This window comes from Semicossyphus pulcher, unplaced genomic scaffold (assembly GCF_022749685.1).
Source record: "Semicossyphus pulcher isolate SPU_LCO1_2020_fin unplaced genomic scaffold, fSemPul1.0.p SCAF_14, whole genome shotgun sequence".
Classification (NCBI taxonomy): domain Eukaryota; kingdom Metazoa; phylum Chordata; class Actinopteri; order Labriformes; family Labridae; genus Semicossyphus; species Semicossyphus pulcher.
This window is the reverse complement of record NW_027211648.1, coordinates 20,578,466-20,603,718: the sequence shown is the minus strand read 5'-3', so window position 1 is coordinate 20,603,718 and position 25,253 is coordinate 20,578,466. Positions and strand designations below refer to the sequence as shown.

Below are 25,253 nucleotides of genomic sequence, written 5' to 3'. Positions count from 1 at the left end.
CTTGTGTGTTGGGGAAAAACAGTCGTTACATTCTGAGGTCTGAGGCTTGTGATGGAGAGTTTCCGGGTAGTCACACAAGATGCCTGAGTATGAGAGACTGGTAGTCACACTACATTGTTGATTATTATAAGACATTTTTAAATTAGATATTATTGAATGCATGTCTGTTGCTGTCATTAAAGGGAAATGGGACAGACGAGACAGCGTCTGTAATTTAATCAAATGTTGGTGGACAGTGAATAAAGGACTGAGATGGAACAACTTTGACCACTTTTGCCACCCTACCCACATCTTTGAGACCAACTCCCTTTGAGGGCTACAAACACGCGCGCACATGTACACACACATACACACACAAATCCTACTTAGGCTTTGTCATACTTAGACTTTCCTGTGAAAGCTGAGCTATTTAGTCTAAATTCTTCAACAAAACTGAGAATCAAACAAAGAATATATACCCATTAGCTACAGGCACCTCTCGGCTCTTTTGCATTTAGCTGCTGCATCAATGCACACTTATCTTTTAAAAGCAGGAAAATAGAAGAGCAGTGTCTAACAAACAGCGCAACGTCCCCTGCGCAGGCAAGTTGATGAACCTGAGAGACACACGCAATAACTTTAACTTAATTTTTCCACTGAGACACATCACATAGAACAGCAGGACTTTCAAGGAATTACTGAAGATGTTTTCTCAGAATCACTGACAAACTCAACCAACATCACTTCTCACCCCCCGTCTCTCTTCCTACTCCCTACACACTCCCCACAAACTCAGCAGCCAAGCGTCTTTCCTGTTTACTTACCTATGAAGGGAAGTCAAATGCCCACTCTATGTGTGCCCACTCTTCCTTATTTACAATGACCCATACAGGAGGGAGCCATTACGACCTTTCAGCCATAATTCAATAAAAGTTCCGTTCTGCATTTAGAAAACTAAATGGCCCATGAGTGGAGGAATATTTTCACCCCTGCTGCATTATGACAATAAACCGTTTGCTGTATTGGGGCAGTGGGGAGGGGGGTGGTTGTGGGAAGAAGGCACCTGCTGGTTACTGGAAAAGACGCTGTGTACCACCAACCTGTGGTTTTGGATGTTTATTTCTTCAGGCCTTAATGGTTAGGAGCAGTGAGCAAATAATAGGTGTAGTGAGATCTTTCTTTCGCTTCCAGGAGCGGAGAAGGTTGTAATCCTCTGGGTAAACACAGAGGGAAGCTGGGGCTTTTCAAAATAGGCTGGAAAAATCACAGAAAAGAAGAGGTCAATTTTTGTAACCTCAACACTACTGCAGCAGTCCACCTACATGATCACTTCAGAGAAAGTACTGCAAATCAAACATGTGCATGCCCACGCAGTGGAAAATTCACACATTTATCATTTGACACATTTTTTGGACCCACCTGGAATATCAATTGTCATTCTGTGTGAGTGTGAGTGCGTGTGTGCGTGTCTAGGGGCAAATGCACACTTGTTGCACATCATTGTGTGTGAGCTAGTATGCACAGAGGTGTGAACGCGAAGCCGTTTGACACATCTGTTGCTGTTGCATTGATGTATGTGTCAGCGGCAACTTGCTTTCCTTTCCCACAGCCTTGCGAGGCCCCCACCTTTCCCCTGCTTAGAACAACCTGACTACCACATACACGCTAACATGCACACACAAACAAATCCGCACAACAAGCCCATACACCATTGAAGCTAAAATAACACTCAGAGCAGCTTATTGCTTTAATATGATCTGTCACCAAGGCCAAATAGGCCTTCTGTGCTCGACAAGGCAGCAGCAGCAGCAGCACGGGGAAATCTTCAAAGTCTGCAGGCAAGCAGCCAAAAAGAAGGCCTGAAAAATATCCCCGCTCATATCAACTCCAAAACGCCTCTCCCTACTAGAACACATTCACACATTCACACACACACACACACACACACACACACACACACACACACACATACACATGGAATGGTGGGACAAAAGAGGGATGATTGCTCTCAACGTGCTATGGGACGTGTTGTTTGTTAGAGAATCAGGGTGCATTGGGCCTTATTTTGGCACCCCTTCACTCTCTTTGCCTGCCTCAACCTGCCTTGCTGTAAGGCTGTCCTTGTGTGGCACTGCTTCTGTTCCACGCACCCACACACACACACACTAACGGACACACACAAAGAGCTTTATCCCCTTATCAGAAAAGGAAGGCTGCACTCTTTGCTCAAACAGTCTCATGTAGCAACTTCCGCTGCAAGCAGCTTGTTTTCAGGCCTGCAAGGGGGATTTTCACACTGCTGATGTCCCCAGAGACAGACTGATGCGTCTGCCTGAAGGACCAGATGATCCCCCAGCTGTGGTCAGAGAGGTTGAGCCACAGATAAAAGCATGCATAACTTTTGCTGACCTCCTCCTGAGAGCTTACATGTTTTCATCTGTTTTCACAAACCGCTTCATGCCACTGTTATCAGAGCTGCTATGTTTATGTCAGACACTTGAACACACAAGTAGTTTATGTTACAAGAAATAGGTCTGATTGTTCAATCCACAGTAATAATGTAGTTGTAAAACCCGAGGCACTCATACTGAATGTGTTGTGTAAATGAGCATAAAGCAGAATAATGTCTGTGTGTGGCAAGCATCGAGTCATTTAGGCCCAGACGAGACAGCCACAATCACCAGCCAAGGGTAAAACCCACATCCTTCAGGGTCAGCCTCAAAACAAGAACTTTGATTCGTCCCACTGTAAATACCCAACAGTGTGATTGGTGGCCCTGGGAAACACCATGCCAAGTACACTTCTGCAGCAATGCTTTCTAAGCTGTTTTATGGTGCCAGTAACAAAAAGAGACGTTTAAGAAAGAGCGACGGAAAGAGGCAGGGTGAGAACAAAAATGCAGAGTGTTCAGGTCTGCTAGAGAGCAGGAAGAGGAAGACAGGTGTACAAACTTTGCTCAACAGATGTTGAAACGTCCCCAGTGTCTGTTGAGGGCAAACGGAAGTGTGCTCGCAGGCATGCAGGCCTTGCTGCAACATAAATTTAACTGTCGGCCCACATCTCTCTGTGGGGTTTCAAAAGTTAGATAAGGATGCTGCTCTTGTGTTCACATGTCAACACTTAACGTTTAATACATGAAACATAAAACACAGAATTTGTTTACCTCAGAAGATGCATTTTAAGTTGTAGATTCATGGACACAAAGTTAATTTAAACATGTTATAACCTTCAGAAAGTCTACTGCTATCAAAGTGGCTTTATGATGATCACAAATGCTTCTTGCACTGCCCAGACATTTTTTGCATGTAATTCTATAGCATACTTACACAGACTTTGCAGTCCAGACATAGTTTTCAGCCTTGAGTGTGATACCTGCAGTCAATGCAGGTCTGTTATCAGTGGCCTATCAAGTCCATTTATACGTTCAATACAAATATTTACACTTCAAATATATTCAGAGCAGACTTGGGCTGGTTCCAAAGCACGTATTGCCCTTTGCTGTCCAGATAGAGTTTCAGTTTGCCCCTGAAAAAGCGCTCAGCCCTTTACTAAAAAGAGCTTGTGTTTAATGTGTCTCCCTTTGGAGGGAACATATGTTCTTTCTTTCAGTGGAGACAGAGCTCAACAGAGAGAGAAAAAGAGCAGAGAATAAGGAATGAAGAAAGGAAACATGTCATATTGGGAGATCATTCAGCTGTGTCTGTGTGTTTAAGGCCTTGCTGTCACCTCACAGAGCAAACACTGTCTCTGTGTTGACTTGATATAAACTTTGTGAGGGGTAAAGCTCAGCAAGATTTGGCAGAGTTTGCTGTTCATGAGGTCTGGTCTTAGAGCATCAGGTGCAATATCATGTAAAATAACTTCAGACTTTTCACATCACTTCTCCATGTGCTTCAAAGGGCAAATGAACAAAACAGCATCTCTTCTGCAGTGAAGATAAAACACTCTCAGGAAATAAAAACACACACGTACACACATGCACACAAAACAAAGCGAAGCAGAAAGCGGCACACCCATTCCTTCGAATAAGAGCCACAGCCTCTCAGTACATCAATAATACCAGACATTTTATATCCAGCATTTTATTTGTTCTTCATAGACTTCCATAATGCTTTCAGATGAAGCAACCGCTACTCTGAAAGGAGGCTAGTAAATCTACAACCTTTAGCATCCATTTCAGCTCTTGGTGCATATTGAGCGCTGCTGTTTAGGCCTCATGTGTGCATTGGCCCCCATCTCCCAGCTCTATCTTGTGGTTATGATATCATAGAGAGAAAAACAGGGGCATTCTCTACTAAGTGCACCCTGACACATTAAATATTCATCCAACCACAGAAACCCCTCTGAAATGGGGATAGTGTGCAGCACCAGCACCCCTCTGGCCCCCGGCAATGCTGACTAGAAGTCAAATGTTGGCGGTCAGAGCACACACACTGTGGCTTCAGGCAGGGTCAACCGGCCAAAGAGAGCGTTAACACAAGGTTTAACTGGGAGATACAGGCTGAGTCTGACTGGTGCTAATTTTACAGTGACAGAAATTATATAGAAATCTTTCTCTTGTAACTGACAGGGTCAATTCAAAGAGGGGGTGTAGAAGCAAGAAGCTTTAAGGAGGGCTCTCACATTTTTTGGAATCACACAAAAATCACAATTTTATTAACTAAACTGTAATTAAAAGTTCCTTTTTAATTTTGTGTAGTTTCACAAAGCAAACAACTTAACTTATTAATCATGATATGGACGAAGAAGGAACTATAAAGTTGTGCAAATAGATTAATAGATTAAATTTACTTTTTTAAGTTGCTGCAGTTAAAAATCCAAACAAAGTGTAAACAAAGTAAAAGTGTGAGACACAAAGGCAGACAAAAAGGCCCTTTTTTATAAAGACTCCTCCAAAAATCGCCCTCTCACAGCCCACTAAACCCCCTACTGGAGGCTCCGAACAGTGTGTCGCCAAACGCAGTGTGTCTCTGCCAACTGGAACTGGGCCACCGGATCCACAGCCATGCTCAAGTGTGTGTGTGTGTGTGTGTGTGTGTGTGTGTGTGTGTGTGAGTTTGTGGGCAGCTGAATGATCACTTTCATCTCTAAAGAGCCAGCCAATTCATGTTGGACCACCATTGGCCACATAAAAACCGACCAATTATCATTTTTTTTCCTGCCGTCTCTCTTTTTTCCAACCAGAGAGCAGTGGGATGTATCATTTCCCTGACCTCAGACATTTGAGGTGGTGTAAATCTCTTAATAACTACACAAGGACACATATAGGGGCTATATTTGGAGGGCTGCTTCCCCTGGCCGCCCCTGCCCTGGCCTGGAACAGACAGTAGCCACATAGTCTATGTGGGCGATGAAGCCTAGACCTGGCGCTGTGTGTGTTTGTGTGATTGTGTGTGCGCCTTCATTCCTTCCATCACAGTTTAAAGAGGAGGCAGACTGGTCACATATGAGTGTGAATAAAAAAGATATTACAGAGAGTGTGTGCCGGCTTGCTTCTGCCAAAGATATGTTCCTGAGTAGCGGCACGGAGCAAACCGTTGCCGGTGGGTTGAATCCTTTCGCGTCCAACGTCCTAATGCCCGGCAAAACAAACAGCTTGAGAGCAGCAACAGAACTGCCGTCTCCTCTCCTCTCATGATAAGTCATGACTGAGTCTTTCTCACATAAAGTGCAATGTAACTGTTGATCAGTACAAGCATTATGTGTTGCAGTTCCACTTCGGACACCACAGATCTTCATTCCATGGCCTGTGTGCGCTCAGACTGTGTGTGCTTTATTGGGCGCCTGCGTAACCTTTGAGTGTCTGTATGCATATGTTGGGATCCGTCAATGCTAGATATTTCTTTATAGTTCGCAAAGAGAGGATGGAGGGGAGGTGGTGGGCACAAACAAATGGACAGAGCGGTAAACGAGAGGAAACTTTACCCATGGGTCAGCCTCAGAGGGAAGATATATTGCCCATGGGTCAGTGGAGAGAAAGGACGGGCAAAATCCATATTGGTCCGTCTGCCTTGCCCCCTTTATATAGTGATAAAATATTCAAATCCAGCCATTACTTCACATTAGGCTACTCTGTAGAGATGCCAGGGAGAAAACCACAGAATGTATACATGCTGGTTCACACACAGTTTTGGTGCATTGATAGTTACATTAAAATCTCTTCCTCCCATTAGAGGCATAGCCCTCATCCGGACTCACATCTGACATTTAAGGTGTGTTCGCATGTAGAGCATGTGCACATACTGTATGTGTATGTGTGTGTGTGAGAACATGTGTATTTATACATGTCTGAGTACATTTCTGTGTCTACATAAAAGGCATGATCAGAGTTTTTTTTTCTCTTACCATCTCCCTGAGCGGGACATCAAAGTGATGAGGGCGCTAAGTGTGTTGGTTAGTTTTCTGGGTCTGGATAAAAGAGATGCAGAAGATAACATTCAGTTACTCACAGTTAATTCTCACCTCACTCCCTCTCTCTCTCTCTCTCTCACACACACACACACACACACACACACACACACACACACACACACACACACACACACACACAGACACACACACACACCTACAAAAGCTCTTTTTCTGTCTTTCTTTTTTTATCCGTTATGTTTAAAAGTGATGACTATATTGTCTGGTAGCCTTGTCTGGGTGTTTCCTTCTGACTAAGTGCTGTGTCAGTAAGAAAGTCCTGAATGTGTGTGTGTGTGTGTGTGTGTGTGTGTATGAGAGAGAGAGGGGTGGATTGTGGGTGTAGATCTACCCAATATTTCTTGTTTTTTTAAGCAAGATGGCGAGATAAAGATCCCTTTGTCAGGTCATAGAAATGCTCGATGTTGCAAATCATAGTTTATTATTTCTCAGTCTTTAGGTTCAGGGAAAACAGCATTCCTCAAGCATTCGTTTACAACTATGTATGCTGTCTTTATCTGCTGATGACGCGACAGCAGGTGCAGTTTGGGTAACACTTAGTGTCTAGCCAATGTATTTCAAGGTCTGCTAACATTCAAATAATATTTTTGTATTTAGTAGCTGAAAACACGGTGACAGCGTCTCTCTACTCCATGAATAGTTCCGTCCTGAGTGAGTTGTTATGAATAACAATGGAGGATATTTATGGTCTTCACAGTCCAAGAAGTCAGTTTTACACTAATTACTGATGACTGGCAGAGAGAAGTTTCTTGCCAGGGCATGTCAAGCTGCCCGGCCTCCATTAAGAAATTTGGGAGAAGGAAAGTTTTCCAGTTAGGCTGTTGTTATTCTTTTTGCTATATTTGTCCACCTCTGGAAATACAAAGTGACATAATGCCATAATTTTCCTGGTTATATAGGTGGTAAAATGGCAAGTCCTTGATTTCTCTCTTACCCGTCTTCCTTATGTTTCTGTTCAGGGCACAGAGTGAAGATAGAAGACCCCCAGAAGATGCAGTTCTCGGACAGGCTGTCAGAGATCGAGCGCTACCAGCGGAGTATGCGAATAGGCCCCGTAAACAATCCACCCCGCCCCATTCACCAATCCCACCTCAGCACAACACAAGGTGAGGACCACTGACACATCCAACCACAAGCAACCAACATCCCTAAAAACGGTTCTTCACAACACTGTAAAATCAGATCACATTAACCACCATTACTCTGAAGTAAATAACTCTTTAAATTTAATACCATATCTAGTGTCATTAGCCAGAGGGTAAGTGATGTGTGAGACAAATCTGTTACACATTAAAATACATTTCATCCAACATAAAACTTAGCCGAGAGCTCTTCATGTGGATTTCCAGACCTAAGGGTGCTTGTGAGTTCTCTTCCACTAATCTGGGAGCTGTTATGTGTGTTTGGAAATCCGATGGAAGGCTCACGTTGGTTCTGTCCCTGTATGCCCTGCGTTGGTGGGTCCGGGCCCCACAGTGTGCAGGGTTGAGTTTGTGGCCAGGTGACATAGCGGGTGCTGCCAACCAGGCTTGGCCTGGGTGCTGAAGCCGGCCTCTGCACACCGCACACTACAGCCTCAGGAATGTAACAGCCGCCTGTTACCTTGGCAATCACGTCACTCTCAGGCTGGTCGAATGTGTGGGGAGGGGGCTGAGACCCAGACTGAGATGTGCATGTGTGTGTGTGCTGTGGACAGCTGCGTGGGTGATGACTGGAGTGAGGATGAGTGTTCACTCTCTGTCATATGTCAGAGCCTCTTTAACAGGATGCCATGTCTGGAAGCACGCAGACTAAATACACACACGTACACACACATTGTTTGCCCTCTTCTCCCACCCACTCTCTAGTTCTCATGCTGGCTAATGAATCTCATTACCTTTGTATCAGCATGTTGCTGTGTACAGGAGAGCTTGTTTCGAGCTCTGGGCTGTGTGTGGGTGGAACACTATCTGTGTATCACAGCCAGTCTCTGGTGTTTGGCCTTGTGCTTAGCTTAGCCAGCACTGAGTCACCAGTATGGGCCTATCTAACAGCTGACTGTGGAGAACACAGGGTCTTCTACCCTGATTCCCCATGTCCTTAATTACTGTTGATATTGATTTTCCCTTGCACATCTTGTACCGAGGAGAGAACAAGTCAGCCATTTTAGAAACACCACAGACCGGGTCCACTGAAAATAAACACTGTCGAGCTTCAAAACAATACAGTCACTGTGATAATAAGTGTCTGATTGTTTGGAGGTTAATGTGCGTTTTGTAGGTTGTCTGCGGATAAAAAAGCCCCCTGAGGCTAAGTTTCTTCTTGAAGTTTCTGCAGGCGGACTGACTACGAGGGAAGTGCTCCTGTCGGCAGGGAGAGACTTCGTCCAGACAGCAGAGGAGCAGCTCTTTGCTCTGCCCTTGTCTGCCTTGCATGGGATTAGGGCAGGAATTAGAACGTCATAGACTTGTCAGGCTTCAAAGAGCTGTGATGTTGCAACGCACACACATGTACAGTACGTGCAGTGTGAGCAGACACAACACATTAACATCAGTTTGAACTGTCAGAGACGATGAAGGCCTGGAGCTTCACGTTACAGCCGCCAGTGTCTGGAGGCCGTCTATAAGAAGTGTGTGTGAGTGAGGCAGACGAGGGGAAGGGCTGTAAAAACCACACACCTTAATCTGTGGTATTACCATCATGACGGCATACCGCAGGGCAAGAGTGGTAAAATAATTAAATAACAGAGCAGAAGGCCTTTCTCCCTCCCACCTCGTCTATCTGTTAGAGCGTCTGAGCAGCAGACTGGAAATGTACGTGGCGGCAGACATCACACACAGCGCTCCCGTATGTGTAGAAATCAAACACAGACAGCAACACTACAGATTTACAAGTAAAGCTCAAACAAAAATAGACTTGTTGTAATAAATCCCATTCAGAGACACAGAGAGGTGTTTACATATCAACAGCACACTCGCTCTGCTTTGGCAGCCATGCCAGACGCTGTTGTATTTTGTAGATACTTTAAATCCCAGGGCCTGTTTGTTTGAGAATTACGGGGTGATGGATTGCCCATCAACACGTTATAATTAAATGGATTCCCGTCTCGCTGTTACAAAAGATGTTTTCCATTATCCGCGCCTGGAACCTTGCATTTTCCCCCTTGATGACGACTAAATAAGAAAATACAGTGTCATCTCCTCCTAAAGCCTCCTTGCTTCATTTTGTTGTCTGAGCTATGAAATACTGTCTCAGTTTTCCTGTCAACAGGACACGTCTCCAGACATCTGCTCAATGCTCCTCTCGATTCTTAATTCACACACACACAAACACACGCAGACGATTGCACCATAGGCACACTGAAAATACAAAACACACACAGACACACATACACAATTCAGTGCTAGTGTTGCAAGTTCTCCGCTAGTGGCCCAGACAGACAGGGTAATTAAGAGCTCATTACAGTGCATGCAGTGACAGGATTCCTGCACGCTGGCAGACGCTGCATTCACTGCTTGTTTTTGTTCTTCTGTGGCCACAGGTAAGCCTGCTAGACATGTGGAATGATTCTCAGCAAGGGCGGAGGGAGTTTGTGTGTATATGTGTGTGTGTGTGTGGTTGAAAACGCGTTGTTCAACTAGTGCAGTCAAGCGAATTTGACACTCAGACAATCAAGTACTAAATTGTTATTCTGGTTTTCAAAACCTCAAGTGAGGTACATGTGTATTCAATATGTGTCTCTGGGTGGCATTTTTTTTCTTCTTCTGATACAGAATGTAGTTAATACTCTAAAATGTAATCGTGACATTGCATTAATAATATATGTGCAGTTCTTACCAATTTTAAGGAAAGAAAAGAGGTGAAAGAAAATTTGATTTCCTCAAAGTGCTTCGTGGAAACAGATTCACGTTCTACCTTTGTTCCATTTTATATGTAGACAAAACTCAACAAGCCCCTGGCACAGCCTCTAACAGACAGCCCAGACGAAAGCGGCTCTTTTAACTTAAATGTGTTTAAACAGCAAGAGATGGGGGAAAAAAGAAATACAGGAGCAATTCAATCATCCGAAAAAAGGTCCAGGCACTTTTGAGGTGGTATCGTTTAACATGTTATTTGTTCCAGCACCTGTGTGTTCCTCTCTGAAGATGAATATCAGATAGTAGCATAACGTTCCGCCATCAAGTCAAGTGTTCAACGCTTTGATGAGGGCCCAAAAGTGTGTGTGTGTGTGTGTGTGTGTGTGTGTGTGTGTGTGTAGAGAGTTTTTGTAAATGTGAGTGAGCCTGTGTGAATGTTTTACCAATGTGGTGATGCTATTAAAAATGTCAGGAGGATTTTGCAGAAATAATATCCTACACACTTAATTTAATAAATATACTCGGCATTCGTCCGGCAAATTCTATTTAAGGAAAGCAAACATTTTCTATTAATGACACTTTTACATATGTTGGTACCTCAGGCTTCCTCCTGCACAACTGGCACACATCTGCTACAGCGGTGCTTTGGCCTTTTAGCTCAGTATGTTTAGGCTGTGGCCGCTGGACTGGACTTAGCTTTAGAAATTCCTGTTTGATGGAGGACCAACCTAATGCAGTGGTGCCCCTCCCGCCTCGTCCACAGTGACCACACTGTTTACTCCACATAAACAAGCTAGCCGGCCCCCCAGGTTTGAGGCGGCACATAGCTACTGCTGCGGCGTACAAATTCACACATCCAGAATGACATGATCAGCCAATTAGAAGCAAGAGTGAGACAGGAAATTAGCACCGTCAGGTAGCTGTGGTGTGGACTTTTAAGTATAGCCGTCACGCTAGTTGGGTTTCATGCTGATTCTGCCAAACCCAAGCAGGAAGCTGGCCCTCTGAGGCCAATACAACCAAAACGAGCAGGAATCTGGACCAGTTCTTTAGACACTCTGTTTTACTTCTGCACTGCACTATTTACATAATATGTCAATGGCCGCCACGGAGTTTATTTGTTATGGTGCCTGAAAGCTTCACTTGTGGTTACTCTCTTCTTGTGACCCTGAGATGAATAATTCAAACTGAAAATGTTTTTGTTCTTCAACAAAAAAAAGAATCTTTTGAAGCCACCTCCTAAGTGAAAAAAAGAAAGAAAAAGAGAAGTGAGAGCACGTTTTTTTTTACCAGACCCAACTGTTTGTGTAAGTTATAATTTCACATCAGAGTCTGGCGGAGTTTTACATTTCAGCAATTACAGAAACTACATGTGTGCCATGAACGGTCTCTATTGAATGTGGGGAGAGGGCGAGGGTGGGGGGACGACGAGCTCTAAAAGAGAACATAGGATTTTTCAACCCATGTGTTTGTTTTTGCTCATGTTATAAGTGAGGGCTCAAAAGACATATCAAATGTCCCACATAGCTGAGCCAAGGCCGTGTTCCTCCCCACTCTAACACGCTCTCTTTCTCTCTCCTTCCCTCTCTGGCGTCTTTCTTTCTCTCTTGCTTGCTCTCTCACATTCTCTCCCCGTTGCGACGCCTAAGGCCTAAGCGAAACAGGAAGCCAGCACAAGGACCAGCATTCACTGTGTCTCAATGACACGCTTCATTACGGCAGGCACATTACATGTCTCAGAGGCGTTGCTGGATCCGGAGTCACGAGGATGGATGCCATTTTGGCTCAAACATCTCTTTAGCTACCCCTTTCATCTACACATGCACTTCAAAAGCAGTGCATGTGTTTATTTGCATCGTCCCCAAAACTACACTGGCACCACCCCAAAGCTCTTACAAGTGACGCAGTCGCCGCTTCTTCTTGTTTCAGCCCCTGCCTTCCCTATTCCTTAGCTCCGCCCCAGGGGGCTGGTCCTCTTATTAACAGGGGTAATCTGTGCCCCTGGTATTGACGTTGTCTGCAGGCCAATCAAAATATTTGACGGAAATGTTTATTTTCTTGAGCGAATCGCACCAGCTGCTTGGAAGCCTGTCTGAATAAGGCCATTTATGTGTAAGAATTTGCCATTGTGAGGCATAGTGCAGGACCTCTTGGTGACTGAGTGCTGATTTGGGCCTTTGCAAAGGAAGTGGAGGAGCTCCAGGGGAAGCACAGATCTTACACATGCTGAGCCCACTGCGGCTATAGGTGAACAGCCCACGCCCCCACCTCCCCTTCTGCTTCTGGCATCCTTCTAAGTCCTAATTGCCACTACAGGAGGTTTGGAGTTTACTATATTGCGGTACCCAAATGGCGAGGAGCAGTAATACCACATGGTTGACTGATGCTGTCATTAAGAGCAGAGCACCATGAGAATTGGGTAGTATAATGTACTGTATATTCATGTTTCTGTCTTTAAAAGAGATAAAAATACTTAAATTTTTAAGAGATTGTTGCACAATGTGCTGAGACTTAATGTCAACAGAGCTCTGTGCAAGTTGTCTTGTTACAACTGCACTGTCTCAGACCCAGAGCAAACAGCTCCTGTTTGTATCGGCCCTCCTGCGGTGTGGCCGCTGAGTGTGAAGCAGGGTCCCACGCGTTGCGCCAGTAGGTGCTTGACCCTCCTTCTCTTTCTGACAGCTTGGCTGGACAGGCTGGTGAGTGTCCTGCACTTCACAGGTCTCTGCTGCCCCTCCAGTGTCTCGCCTGAAAGATCCAAAAATATCTCCCATGCACCCATCAAGCATGTTTTTCCAATCCTGGTCTCACCCTGGTGAGAAAACCACCCCTCCTCTTCCCAGTCTTCACTGCTCAGTCAGCAGAGGCCAACCTGTGACAGGAAGACATATCTTCAAACTGCCAGATGTCAAGACAGTTTTGACAAGGCGTTCATGAAGAATTTTTTGGACCGACTTTAGATTTCTATGGCAGACAGGGACTTCCCTATTGATATACAACCCACACATTACTGTGCACTAGACGAAAGACTTACATTTTGCATTCCTACACAAACAATTCTTCCATTGACTTAGTTCAAGTGACCACATTCTACAGGCCCTATTAACTTTTTGTTTGTGCTGTGTGTTACACCAGCCCTGTGGCAGGAGCAAATGGACACCCCCGCTCTAAAGACGTGCAAGGTGGAGGAGGACCTGAGACCATGGCCAGGTGAGACATTGCTTACACTTTTGTGTAACTATGTTTTTGGTTACCCTTTCCATACTTAGGTCTTTTTGATGTAGGTTGTAGACGTCAAGTTGTCCCTAAAGTTCATGTGAATTTGAGGAAAGTACATATCTGTGCTTTTGAGTGTATTAATGAGAAACATTTTGTCAAGAGACATAATTATAATGTGTGTCCAATCCAAGCACCGGTGAGATCATTCGTAAGCATTAGCCTTAATTACTAAGTGTTAGCAACATTCTCAGGAAACACAGAAGAGATAATAGGCACTTAGGACTGCCAAAGACAGATCACACCTCTCAAATGGTTTATCTTTCAGAAAATTGTAGAACAAACTGAAGATTTACAAACAAATGTATTTTATTTAGACACTCTCTGACAGCCTTACAAATTGAAACTAACAATACTGAATACTAAAGAGGAGAGCCGGGAAATGTGGGCAAAGCAGAGGGTGTGCCATTTGTTGTGACAATTTTGGAGTCTGTTTCGTTTTGCCCGTAGGGCCTCACTACACCCCAGAACATTCCTAGCGCCACCACCCTGCCTGCCTTCTTCTCCTTCCTTCCCTCCCACTCGCTCTTCCTTTCATTTCTTTCTTGGCGATTTGGATCTTTGCTACTGTCTCACAGCCCCCTCAGTCTCTTATCCATCCTCGACCCAGAAACTACCACACCACACCACACCACACCACACCACACCACACCACACAACATCAGACATGCTGAGTCATCCACTCATTCTGTGATGAGGACGCACATTCAGACACACACATACAGAAAGAATAAAATACTTTAAAATTTGGTTAAACGATCTTGCTCCATCTTGAACAATTCAGCTGATTCAATACTGATTTTGCAGAGATTCATTGCAGAGCTAGAAATCTGTGATGATGATGGAGACTCTACAGTCTAAACTTGAAATTCATGGACACCCAGAGCATGAAGAACATGTGACAGAGCATGTGTAATAAATAATGATGTTACTTGTATTCATACATTTACCCTTATAACAACAGTACACATGGTCTAGGGTCAGCAAAACACAAATCACATCACTGGCTACATAAGAAAGCATCATATCTCTCATAGGAAAGGATTTACTTAGCAAATATATTAATCATGTCACCTTGTTTGTTAATGCATTAGGGAAAATCTCAGGTTTTTTGTAATCACAAACTTCTTTTACCCTTGCTTGTATTGCATGTCACAAGTTGGAGACATGCAAAATCCTCTGTGCTCACTGATAAAGTGCCTAACATGGATGAGGCTTTGGGGCTGTTGACCATCATGCCACAGTACAGAGGTGATTATTATTTGCATTTGACATGATGCTCAGGACTCAAAGCCTTGCTGCTTAAAAAAACACCTGCAGATCATTTGTGTTCATTTGGGTCTCTAGTTCTTTGGCCTGCGTAGCAGCAGCTCTGCCCTGGCATTATGGGTTGCTTTGTCATCATCAATGACTGCTCGTCCTCATGGCATCCAGTGGTCAAACCACCAAAACCAGTCAGAAAATCAAAGACAAGCTCTCTACAAGGACTGCAATCTTTCTTTAGGGACAATATAAGGTAAAAGATCAGAAACCATCTCACTGCCAAGCAGTGTATGTGTTTACGTAGCTGACGGGGCATGAGGGTTTCTCTCTCCCTTTTCCTTCCCTCCACTTATTTGCCTGAGACACCATTCCCCGGGCGCTGGCAGTCACGGTTTGCATCAAGCCTGAGTAAACATTTCACAGGTGAGCGCCTGGATTTGCATCTCTCCATCGCCACCCACCACATGCGGACAAAAGCACATACACACACATAACTCTGCGCACAATTACACACACAGACATGACCGCCTCAAACTTGGCCTCATGTTAACAACCAAAATCAGTTTCTCCCATATGCAAATATAGCAAACCTCCTGTCATATCTGGGTTACACGCTTGACTGTGGACTAGTGGACTTCTTGTGCTAAGCAGAGAGGAGGAGGAGGAGGACTCCACCCTTGGTGTTGCAGAATTAAAGAAGTGCGCGGTGCTATGCTTCAAAGCTAGAAGAGGAAAGAGAAGGCTGGAACACTATGTTCTCTATAAAAGCCTGATTCCCAGCTACCCGCTTCATAGACTAGGAACATCACAGACAGCAGACTTTGCCAGCTAGCCCTCTGGGGTCCATCCCCTCTCCTGTCCCTGCAATTTAGTCAACACATTTCAGATGAGTCTAATGGAGATCATGTGTGGTTTTGGGCCGCAGAGGTTACAGGCAGCTACTACAAGGCTCAGTTAGGAAGACCCTCTCTGCCAAAGATACACCACAGTTACCACAGCCACAACAGCGAAGCCTATACTTATACTGGGTGGGGGAGGGTGGGGATGCAGTGAGGTATGCAACATGGTTAAGAAGGAGAAAAAGCAGACTGCAAAACTTTTCTTCTCAATTACAAAACAGTTTGTTCAGCCCTCTCCTCCAGAGGGAGCTACTGTGCTGCACAGAGTTTAAGGTGGTAGCAGGCTCCTCCTGGCTCAGGGCCAAGAGCCTGATACTGCACAAGCCCATTAAGGTGTTGTGATAAGTGTCCTGTCCAGTTTCCCTTGACAGAACACAGGAGTCGATCCCCACCGCAGTTTAGCCGACACATTTCCACCGACTCAAATTAAATGGAGATCATGTGCGGGGTGGGCCACAGCAGCCAGAGCCATCAAGTCCCCACGCCACACATCCCCTCCCTGGCTTCACCCTGAAGCCTAAATTTAGCACAGAGGGGAAGGGACAGACAGAGAAAGAGAGAGAGAGAGAGAGAGAGAGAGAGAGAGAGAGAGAGAGCAAAGGCTTTTTGGGAGTCCGGTAGGAATTAGTGGGCCGACTCCACTTCACCCGAATCAACAGCAGCTGAGGGCTTGGATTTTCCTCGCGTGAAATCAGATATGCAGCTTGACTCCGGTGCCTGGTAGACTCTGGAAAAAGAAACCGCCCCCCCACCACAACCAAACACCCTCATCCCCAAAAGAAGAGAGGAAATTCAACTGCAGAAATGTGTTGTTGAAGAAAAAAAGTATAGCAGAGGCCATGGAAATAGGAAAGGAACAGACTTTTTTGAAAGTGAAAATGGACCCACTTCTCCAGACATAGGGAAAAGACATTTGAACAAGACCGTGGCACGCAAGTTTGGCATTCTCCCCCCTCAGGGCTGTGGCGTGCAAACGCATGCTTTTTCACAAATACAAGCTCTCTTTTCTCTGCCATCCAAATCCACATTTTACACTTGCAGTCATGTGGGCACGTTGGATCCATGACAGCCACATGCGGACAAACAAATAGCCATGGACTGAGGGGTGTGAGAGTGTATGAATGTGTGTACAGGCAGCAGGTGTGCATGGAGCATACAGTATATTGACATTAGGTATGAGGAACTCTTCCCAGACATTGTGGTGTACAACCAGATTAAGGGCGTTTATAGCTCTGGAGTGTTTGGGTCTGGCTGCTGGCCACCTTACTGTCTTCCAAATATGTGTCACGAGTGCAAAGACTTGACATGCTAAACCTGCCCGGCAAGAGTCAAATTTTCACACCTCTAAATGAGAATTATAACGCAGTGTTTGTGGAGTCAAAACAGCTACGTACCTACTTACCAGCTCTTTGGTGAGAAACCTAAAAACTGATCTGCACATCAGTAGGAGGGGTACATACGAAATCATAAGCATTGCCCCACTTGACTTTTTACAATTATACTAATAAAACTAAAATATAAACCTTATAGCTTACATAATACAGCAACATTATACAAAATAATTTTGCTAAAATACTTCAGTAGGTGGCAGCAGGCAGTGTTCAGACATCATGCACGGTTGCAGAAATGTCAATGAGTTGATATCTGAAACTCAGTATATAAGAGCAGCCAATAATACTCCTCATTTAAGTGTGAGAGCCAATATGGTGTTTGACTTAAGGGATCAGCTTGGTGACAGTAGTGGCCCCAAATCTTAAAGAAGCAAACTGCCAAGTCAAACCCTCAAGCAATACTTCTACTTCCCCTTTGTCAGCTGATGAAATTAGAAAGTGTGGAGTCCTTACAGCTGCGTTCACAGAGCTCTGTTCCCTGTGAGATTACACTCTGACAGGTCCTGGACTGTGATTCACATTAGTTTAACGTATATTCACACATTTTCTTTGTTTTCCTCCCCTGCCTCCCTTTCCTTTCATTCTCCTTCTCTGTCTGCCTCTGATTGTGACCGTCTGCCTTGGTCGCATGAGTATGATTTATGATCAGTTGCACAACAGCACAACAAGCCGTCGGTGTTTATACAAAGCACCCCTCAGCACTGACAATGCCTCTTTTCATTGCTCTGCGAAAGACAGAATACTGTACGTTGCTCTCCTTTTGAAGAAGTGGTAAGAGGGCCGTGGCAAGGGGGCCTCTTCATAACTTCAGTCTTGTGCACGGGGCTGTGGGCTGATGTGCTGTCAGTGTTTGATGACTGTTATGAGCAAGAAAATCTCTCAGTTCATTATTCTGAGCAAACATTTCCATGCACAGGCATATCGCAGGAAATCTGAGCTCAGAATTGGGAGTTTGGGGAAGTTTTCTGTCCTGGAAGTCATTTTTCAGAATTATAGAAAATGAGAAATCTTTGAGCTCACAATTCTTTCGTTCATAGCTGATAGTTTGTTAACTCTTTACAACTTTGTTTCTTCGATTCTGCCAACAGGGACTACAGATCTCTTTCAACAGAGGACCACCTTCCCATCTCTGTCTCCGCTGACCGACCCCCGCTTCTCAGACCCCCGCATGCACTATCCTGGGGCCTTTCCCTACTCTGCCAACACCTCCAGCACTGGCATCAGCGGCCTCAGCATGTCAGCCTCTTCTAGATACCACACCTACCTGCCGCCCCCCTACTCAAACAACCAAAGTCAAAACTTCCAATCCAACTCCTACCTGTATTACGGCACAGGCTCGGGATCCTACCAGTTCTCCATGGTGGCGCCAGGGAACACCGGGGGCGAGCGCTCCCCCACCCGTCTGCTGTCCTGCTCAGGGGCCGGGGGCACCGGGGGGACCAACAGCCTGATGAACCCTGGCCTGAACACCCAGAACGAAGGGGTGGAGGCCGACGGCAGCCACAGCAACTCCCCCACTGCCATGAGCGCCTCGGGCCGTTTGGATGAGTCCGTCTGGAGGCCTTACTGACTGACAGACAGCTAGACAATCAGGGGATGCCGGAAAAGTGAGGGAGGAAAAGTAAAGAGGATCAGAACAAAAAACACGAACACTGAAAGAAAAAAAAAAAGAAAGGCTGCATGTTTGTCTTTTATTTCTCCGGCACTCGCTTTAAAGACTTTCTGCGTTTTACCAACTCTCTCAAGACTTCCGTGTATTTTGTAAATATTAAGTAAGCTCCTGCACTGTGCTCAAACATGTACTCTTAAATGACTATAAAAGCCATAGAAGTTTCGATGATGTTCAGCTGAAACTGTAAATAGACGTGAAGCCACAGTTATGTTTCAGGATCACTCGTCGGGTGTAAACAGGTACTCATTAAAGACAAAAGACAATGTCAGTATGATCAATCAGGAAGGCAGATGAACTGAAAAACACAGCAGACATTCATCAAACAAACTTTTCAGACTGATCCAACTCATGTGGTCGGTGGAGAGGAGCCGTTTAGCTGGATGTTTGCTCACTGAGTGACACCGATAATCCTCGAAAGCATTGCTGCACTGCTGCGGCGATTTGTCGTTTTAAGCTTTAATTTCTGTTAAAAAAATTAAATATTGAAAAAATAGTGTGTCGGTTACATCGAAGGCAGTTTTATGAGCTCACAGTGCTTATGCAATACCATAGGGCCTAATTTATTATCCGCAGAGACACATCAGCCTTTGGTGCTATGGTTAGCAGTGGATGTTTCAGTGTTGCATGTTTGAGAGAAAACCATTTTATCTGTCAGGACTTACATGTTTAAGAAATGAATTCCCCACTGCTGTGTCATCAGTGTATCGAGTTTCAAAAGGACAATGGCTGATGTTTGGAGGAATGTAGAAGCCTAACAAAGAGGGGTGTTTGTTGTTTTATTTCCTGCAGGAATATTTTAGTCCTGTCAGCTCTTCACTTTTTCCTCAAATTTCCTATTTAAGCCCGTTTCTGAAAAAAGGTCCTGCTCTGGTATTTGGTAACTGGATGACACAGTTTACTTTTGATATTTATTTGAGCCAAATTGTGGGGAAATGTGCGCATATACCCAAAATCCTTTAGCATTTCTCTCTACCTTTCCTTTTCTATATACAGTATATATACCATATTTTGTTGTTAAGTATAAATTTGGATTTTTGTGTAATATATTGCTTCTAAATTATAAAAAAAAAACCTTTAATGTAATTATTTTGTCTTCTGATGTAGCTTTGATGCACTAAAAACTTTTATTCCATATGAACCACGCCCAACAGATTCTGTTCAATAGATGGAGCTGTCATTTTTTAAACTGTTTCCAAATTGTCTTCTTTCGCTAAAAAGCCATTTGCTTAATTTTTGCACTATGTTTGAACATTTTCTCTTGTTTGGTTTGTATTTAAAATAATCTGAAACCCTGCCGTACAAATGTTAAATATTCCTTCACATAGATGTCCTGAACACACTCAAAGTGTCCTTTTAACAAATCCTCATCCAAGTAGTTAATCATTTCATGATAAGGCACGCAGCAATCTCCGAAGCCATCGGCTATGGTCTGAATCCATATGCACAATCTTTTTATAGAGATTAGGGGCACACACACACACACATATTCCTGCATCAGAGGTGTGTGTACAAACCCCCTGTCTGGAGGGCCTTTCGCCTGCACTTACACATGTGAGCCCTCTATCCCTGGAGGAGAAAAACTGTGAGGATGAAGGGATAGAAAGAGGAGGTGGGATCAGAGTGGTATCTTCTTACCAACACCAAGGGCAATTATGCAAGAAAACTGCCCTTGTTGTGCGCAGGTTCCTTTGTTCTAGATAATCAGCAAATGCTTTGAAGTCTTTATGGCTCTGATTCTGTCTTTTCTGCTTTAATATACTGATCATCCATGCCAGGGGCCACGGCTCTGCCAATAATTCACACACCTGCACTGATCACCTGGGTATGAGCTGTGTGAAGGCATTTACAGCAGAGATCAAGTGTCTTCCACAAGAGGCATTTGTGACCCTGAAAAACGGGTTATTAATATTTTTGAATAGTGATCTAAAAGGCCTGCATTGCAGCTCAGGTAAATAGGTTATACAACATGTTTTGTAGATCTCACATACACATCCTCTGCCTTATCTCACTTTGTAAAAAATCAGAAACAACGTTTCATTCCTCTTTGCCTTCGATGTACGTAGAGGAAAAGCATGTTTCCCTGCTCTCTCCTCTGTAGCTCTTTATAAGAGAGGACCTCACTTTATTATGGGCAAATCATGCAGCTAGAGAAACCACATGTGTACTTATGTTTGTGTGGTTCCTTCCAAAGAAAACCAAAGATCTTCACACTGCCTGTAATACTGTCAGGATGTCAATGATGGGAACGAGGTGTGGCACATGGATCCTGTCTTGACTGATCTCTAGTATCATTCTTTATGCAAAACTAGAAAGCCAAAAAGTACAAGTGGGTTGTATTTTATTGTGTGTTGGATTAATAAGCACAATGTTACTTTTCCATCATTTTTCTCCATGCAAGATGCCTTGTTTTCTTTTCATATACAGAAACTTTAATTCATTTTGTTCCTTTTATTTCTCTTATGCTCAAAGCATGTACACCTGAAACTGATATGTTAATTTAAGACTCTCATCTATGTATGTAATGATATCGTCAATGCTTCCATATTGAGTGCTTGTAAAGTTTGCAGATGATGTAGTTTTTAATCATTTTAATTAAAAAAAAACATGTCTCACTTCTGTCTTCATAGCAGCTTTTTTAAACACATTTTAATGAAATAACTCGAGGAGAGAGTTATAATAACACATCATTTTTCTTTAGGCTTAAAATGTACCACCTGCCCTCTTGAGAAAATCACACCCACGTTAGATTAAGGCTCAACATTTATGGGACACATTTTTCTATATTATTCACTTTACTATAAAAACAATTGCATTACATGAGAGTTCTCTAATTTTGAAACTCAATACTCCAAAGTCTGGATTGTGAGGTATTTTATAGTTAAACAGGGGGGAGGTGGAGGGAGTGAAAACGTTAAACATGGAAGTGAAGGGTATAAATTCACCACCAGCAAGCCAGACACCATCACATCAGCTGACAAATGAGAAAGACGGAAAAAGCCATAAACGTTCATGGGACCTCATTTTCTGCCATCACATTCTGATCCAGCAATTTCTCTTCTCCTACCTTCTTTTTTAGCCTCATTCAGTAGATGCCTCACATGCCACTATCACCATCACATACTCGAGGCAGTTTATTGGTAGTTTGTTCCCAATAACCTCCTTTAATAACTATCCTTTTCTCTTCCATTAGCGAGACTCTTGCTGGCAATTACCCACACTTCTCATGGGTTTAAAAATGCCTCAGCTGTCAACACGGTGGTACCCAAAGCGCAAATAAAGCACAGCTCAGGAATCCAACACCGCCCTGGCAGCCTCCATGTTAGTGCACGTCGGCAAGTTGTCACTTGTTAGAAACAATACAGGAGAAGTTTGGAATGTCGGCCGTCTTTTTACCAGCTATGTGGTTGTTAATTTATGTGTCACTAATGGCATCTGTTTGGCTCATTTGAAGCCAAGAACAAAATTAAACACTTGAGATGCTACCTTGTGGGGTGGTCTGATTTCAGATGTCTCATGTGGTTAACCTGAAATACAATACCCACAATTCCTCTCTCCTATACTAATGCCACCTGCTGATGTACCATGAAAGGGCTTTCACTTCTCTAACCCTTTGTTTTCACTTCAAGTATTCACTCCTTTATTTTCCATGTTTATACTCTCCTGCATCTTTACTCATTCCTTGTCTCCTTTATCCTTTCTTGTCTTTCAATCCCATCCTTTCTTTCCGTCAGCATGGCTGCTGCTGTGTCTGCGTCAGGCCTTCTATGGGGGCAGTTTTGGCAGAACAACAAAGCCCCAGGTCGCACACGCAGCCTTGATACACACTGTATTCAATTAACTCGGCACACTCAAAGCATTTCCACACACGCACAAGAAACTCTCACACACACAATCCCCTGCTGACAGATCTCACACCCCCTTCACCCAGACGCCCTGAGCTCCACCTCACAGTGTGAGCGTATGACAGATCAGCACCGTCTTGAACAGTCCCAACTATCTCCTCCAGGTCTCATCACAAGGCTGCTCTCTGAGTCGCTCCTCATTGATCCCCCACCGCTCAGGAAGCACAAAGAAAAGATGATAAGCTTTCAATTAGTCTGTGCTCAGGGGAATTTTCCAGCTGTCTTCACACACTCTGTGAGACCCGACTCTCTTAGCCACATGTGGGGAGCAGAGGAGCTCTCATCTGGCTCCATCTTTGTCATGGGCGTACATGAGCGGTGCTGCTTTTTTCATCTTCTCTCTGTTCCCGCTTTGCCGTTCTTCTTCCGAAAATTGTAACTCTCCAGGAAAGAGGGGAAGCTTTTTCCTGGATGAGGCTGCTTGTCTGGATCTAATTGTAGTCAAAGGCATGATGAATTAGTTTATAAGACAACATAGAAAATTGCTTTTTAAGTGGATGAAATATAAAGAGAACTGTGAGAACGACTGTGATTGCCACAGGGAAAGAAAAACTAAAAACAATGAAAATCATTGAAGAAAAAATACTTTTGTCTGGTAAATCATTTCTTCTGATGAACAGCAATCTTTTGTTCTTTTCCTGTAACAAACTCAAGCCTTGTCCTTCTCAAAGCTTTATCTTAAGATCTTAAGATTAAAGCACTATTTATAAATTCAAATGAGAGGCAGACGAAGAGAGAGATGAAGGAGACAGAGAGAAACAGAAGGAGAGAGTGGAGAGAGGGAGTGTTTTGGAAAGAGCTCAGAATCGTTAAAATCCTCTCATTTCTCATGAGCGCAGTATCCCGTGTCGCCTCTGCGGTACCTGCATACGAAACGCATTAGGGCCTCTTCTGCAGTCGCTGACCTCTCCTCCCCCGAACCCGTGAGAAGGAGCGGGTTAGAACCGGCTCAGTTTGGGTGCCTGGTACATGACCAGAGGTCTATTTTCTAACCAGACTGGTGGTGGGAACAGAGGCTGCCGTCCAAAATCAGGGTTCCCACAGATTGACCGAGAAACACAGGGGCCAGGGGCTAAGAAACCGCGGGAGCTGTGATGCAACTGTTCTCACACTGATGACTAGTGCTGCCTTGCTGACAGGGAGCAGGATTCTGAGAGAGAAAGAGGACTCTCTCAGTACAGAGGGATCTCAGTGAAGGTAGTTTCTCATCCATGTTGGGTCTTCAGAGACTGCTCTGTGTTGCGATACACCAGGCAGATCTCAGTTCCCACAGTGGGCCCAGAGGATCACTGAAAGCTTACAAGAGGCTTCTGCAGAATCAGTCTCACTATCGGGTCGATCAAAAAATCTGCTACCATACATATTTTCAAAATTGTGTGTGCACAGGATTGCTGTGAAGTGTCAGGTTATCTGTAAACACTAGACCTAGATTAATAAAGCTAAAAGGATTGCTCAATGAAATGATTAGTCCAGTGATTCCAAACAAAACGGCACTCACGCCTGACAGTGAAAATCTATGCCAGAAACAGGCTCATTGGTCTCATTGTCCAACCGCTGAATTAGACAATAAACAAATGTTTTCTTAATAATTTTTAAGACCTTGTTCTCTGGTGCCAGCTTTTCAACTGTTAGGCGTTGCTGTTTAATGTGTAAATTCTCTGTATATCTGAGTTTTGGGCTGTTGATTGGAAAAGATGACCAATTTTAAGATGTAACATTTTTTTACGCCTCAAAAAAACAATCAAATAATCAACAAAAATGTCTGCACACTAAATAATTAAAATAACAATATATTACACATTAGTTTCTAAAATGAATATTAAGGTTACATTTCAAGTTTAGTTGAGGATGCAAGAATATAGGAACACACCAAAACTCACAGGGTGAAGAAACTTTCTGATAGTCCTGACGAGAAGAGGGTAATGCGATGAAGAATATTCTGCTTATGTTAGGCTGTCTCATCCTGCACCAGGACGTGTGAGTCACAAGAAGCCCTTGATACATTTATAAGTAGGAACCCAACAGACCACTGCATGGCAGACCTGTGGCTACGACACTGGTTAGAGGTTATTCTGGCTTAGACCACAGCAGCTAACTTTCATGTAGACGCCCCAATGGCTTGGATTTAGATTCTTGTCATTGTGTAATGACCACAGCGATCTGTTTTTAACCAATCTGGCCTTAATTTGACTAGTTAGTCAGTGAAAGAAAGTGGATGTGTTTGATCTGAGAGGACAATAGCTTGAATTTTTTAAGCTATTTTGGTTGACAGGAGAAATGAAATGACATTTTCAAGGTTTGATTAAGACATGTTCGTACATTTTATGAGGGAAGCAAAACATGTTTTTACTAAGATAGCAGGGCAGCTTCCCAAAAACAATGCTACGTTCCCATACAGATTCATGAGAATTGACAAAATCTTTTTTTTTCTCTCCTTTTTTTTCTCACAGAGAAAATCTGAATAATGATCTGTGCATGCAAAGACTGCTTCCTCTATAAAACAGGAAATTAACATACACACACACACTAACACACAGAGCTCAAACACCACACACTATAGCTCTCTGCCAGGCTCCCCCCATCATTGTGGGGTCCTTAGTGGGGTG

At 43.9% G+C, this 25,253-nt stretch overlaps 1 protein-coding gene across 1 annotated transcript in view; it reads left to right on the top strand.

Annotated features, from left to right (window-relative positions):
- Nucleotides 1–21,329, top strand: part of runx3 (RUNX family transcription factor 3) — a 49,290-nt gene extending 27,961 nt beyond the window's left edge. The window contains exons 6-8 of the mRNA XM_069661258.1: nucleotides 7,368–7,514; nucleotides 13,380–13,454; nucleotides 18,162–21,329. Of these exons, the coding sequence (XP_069517359.1) occupies nucleotides 7,368–7,514; nucleotides 13,380–13,454; nucleotides 18,162–18,643 (704 nt within the window). The 3' untranslated portion in view covers nucleotides 18,644–21,329. The remainder of the gene's footprint in view (nucleotides 1–7,367; nucleotides 7,515–13,379; nucleotides 13,455–18,161) is intronic.
- The last annotated feature ends 3,924 nt before the right edge of the window (nucleotides 21,330–25,253 follow it).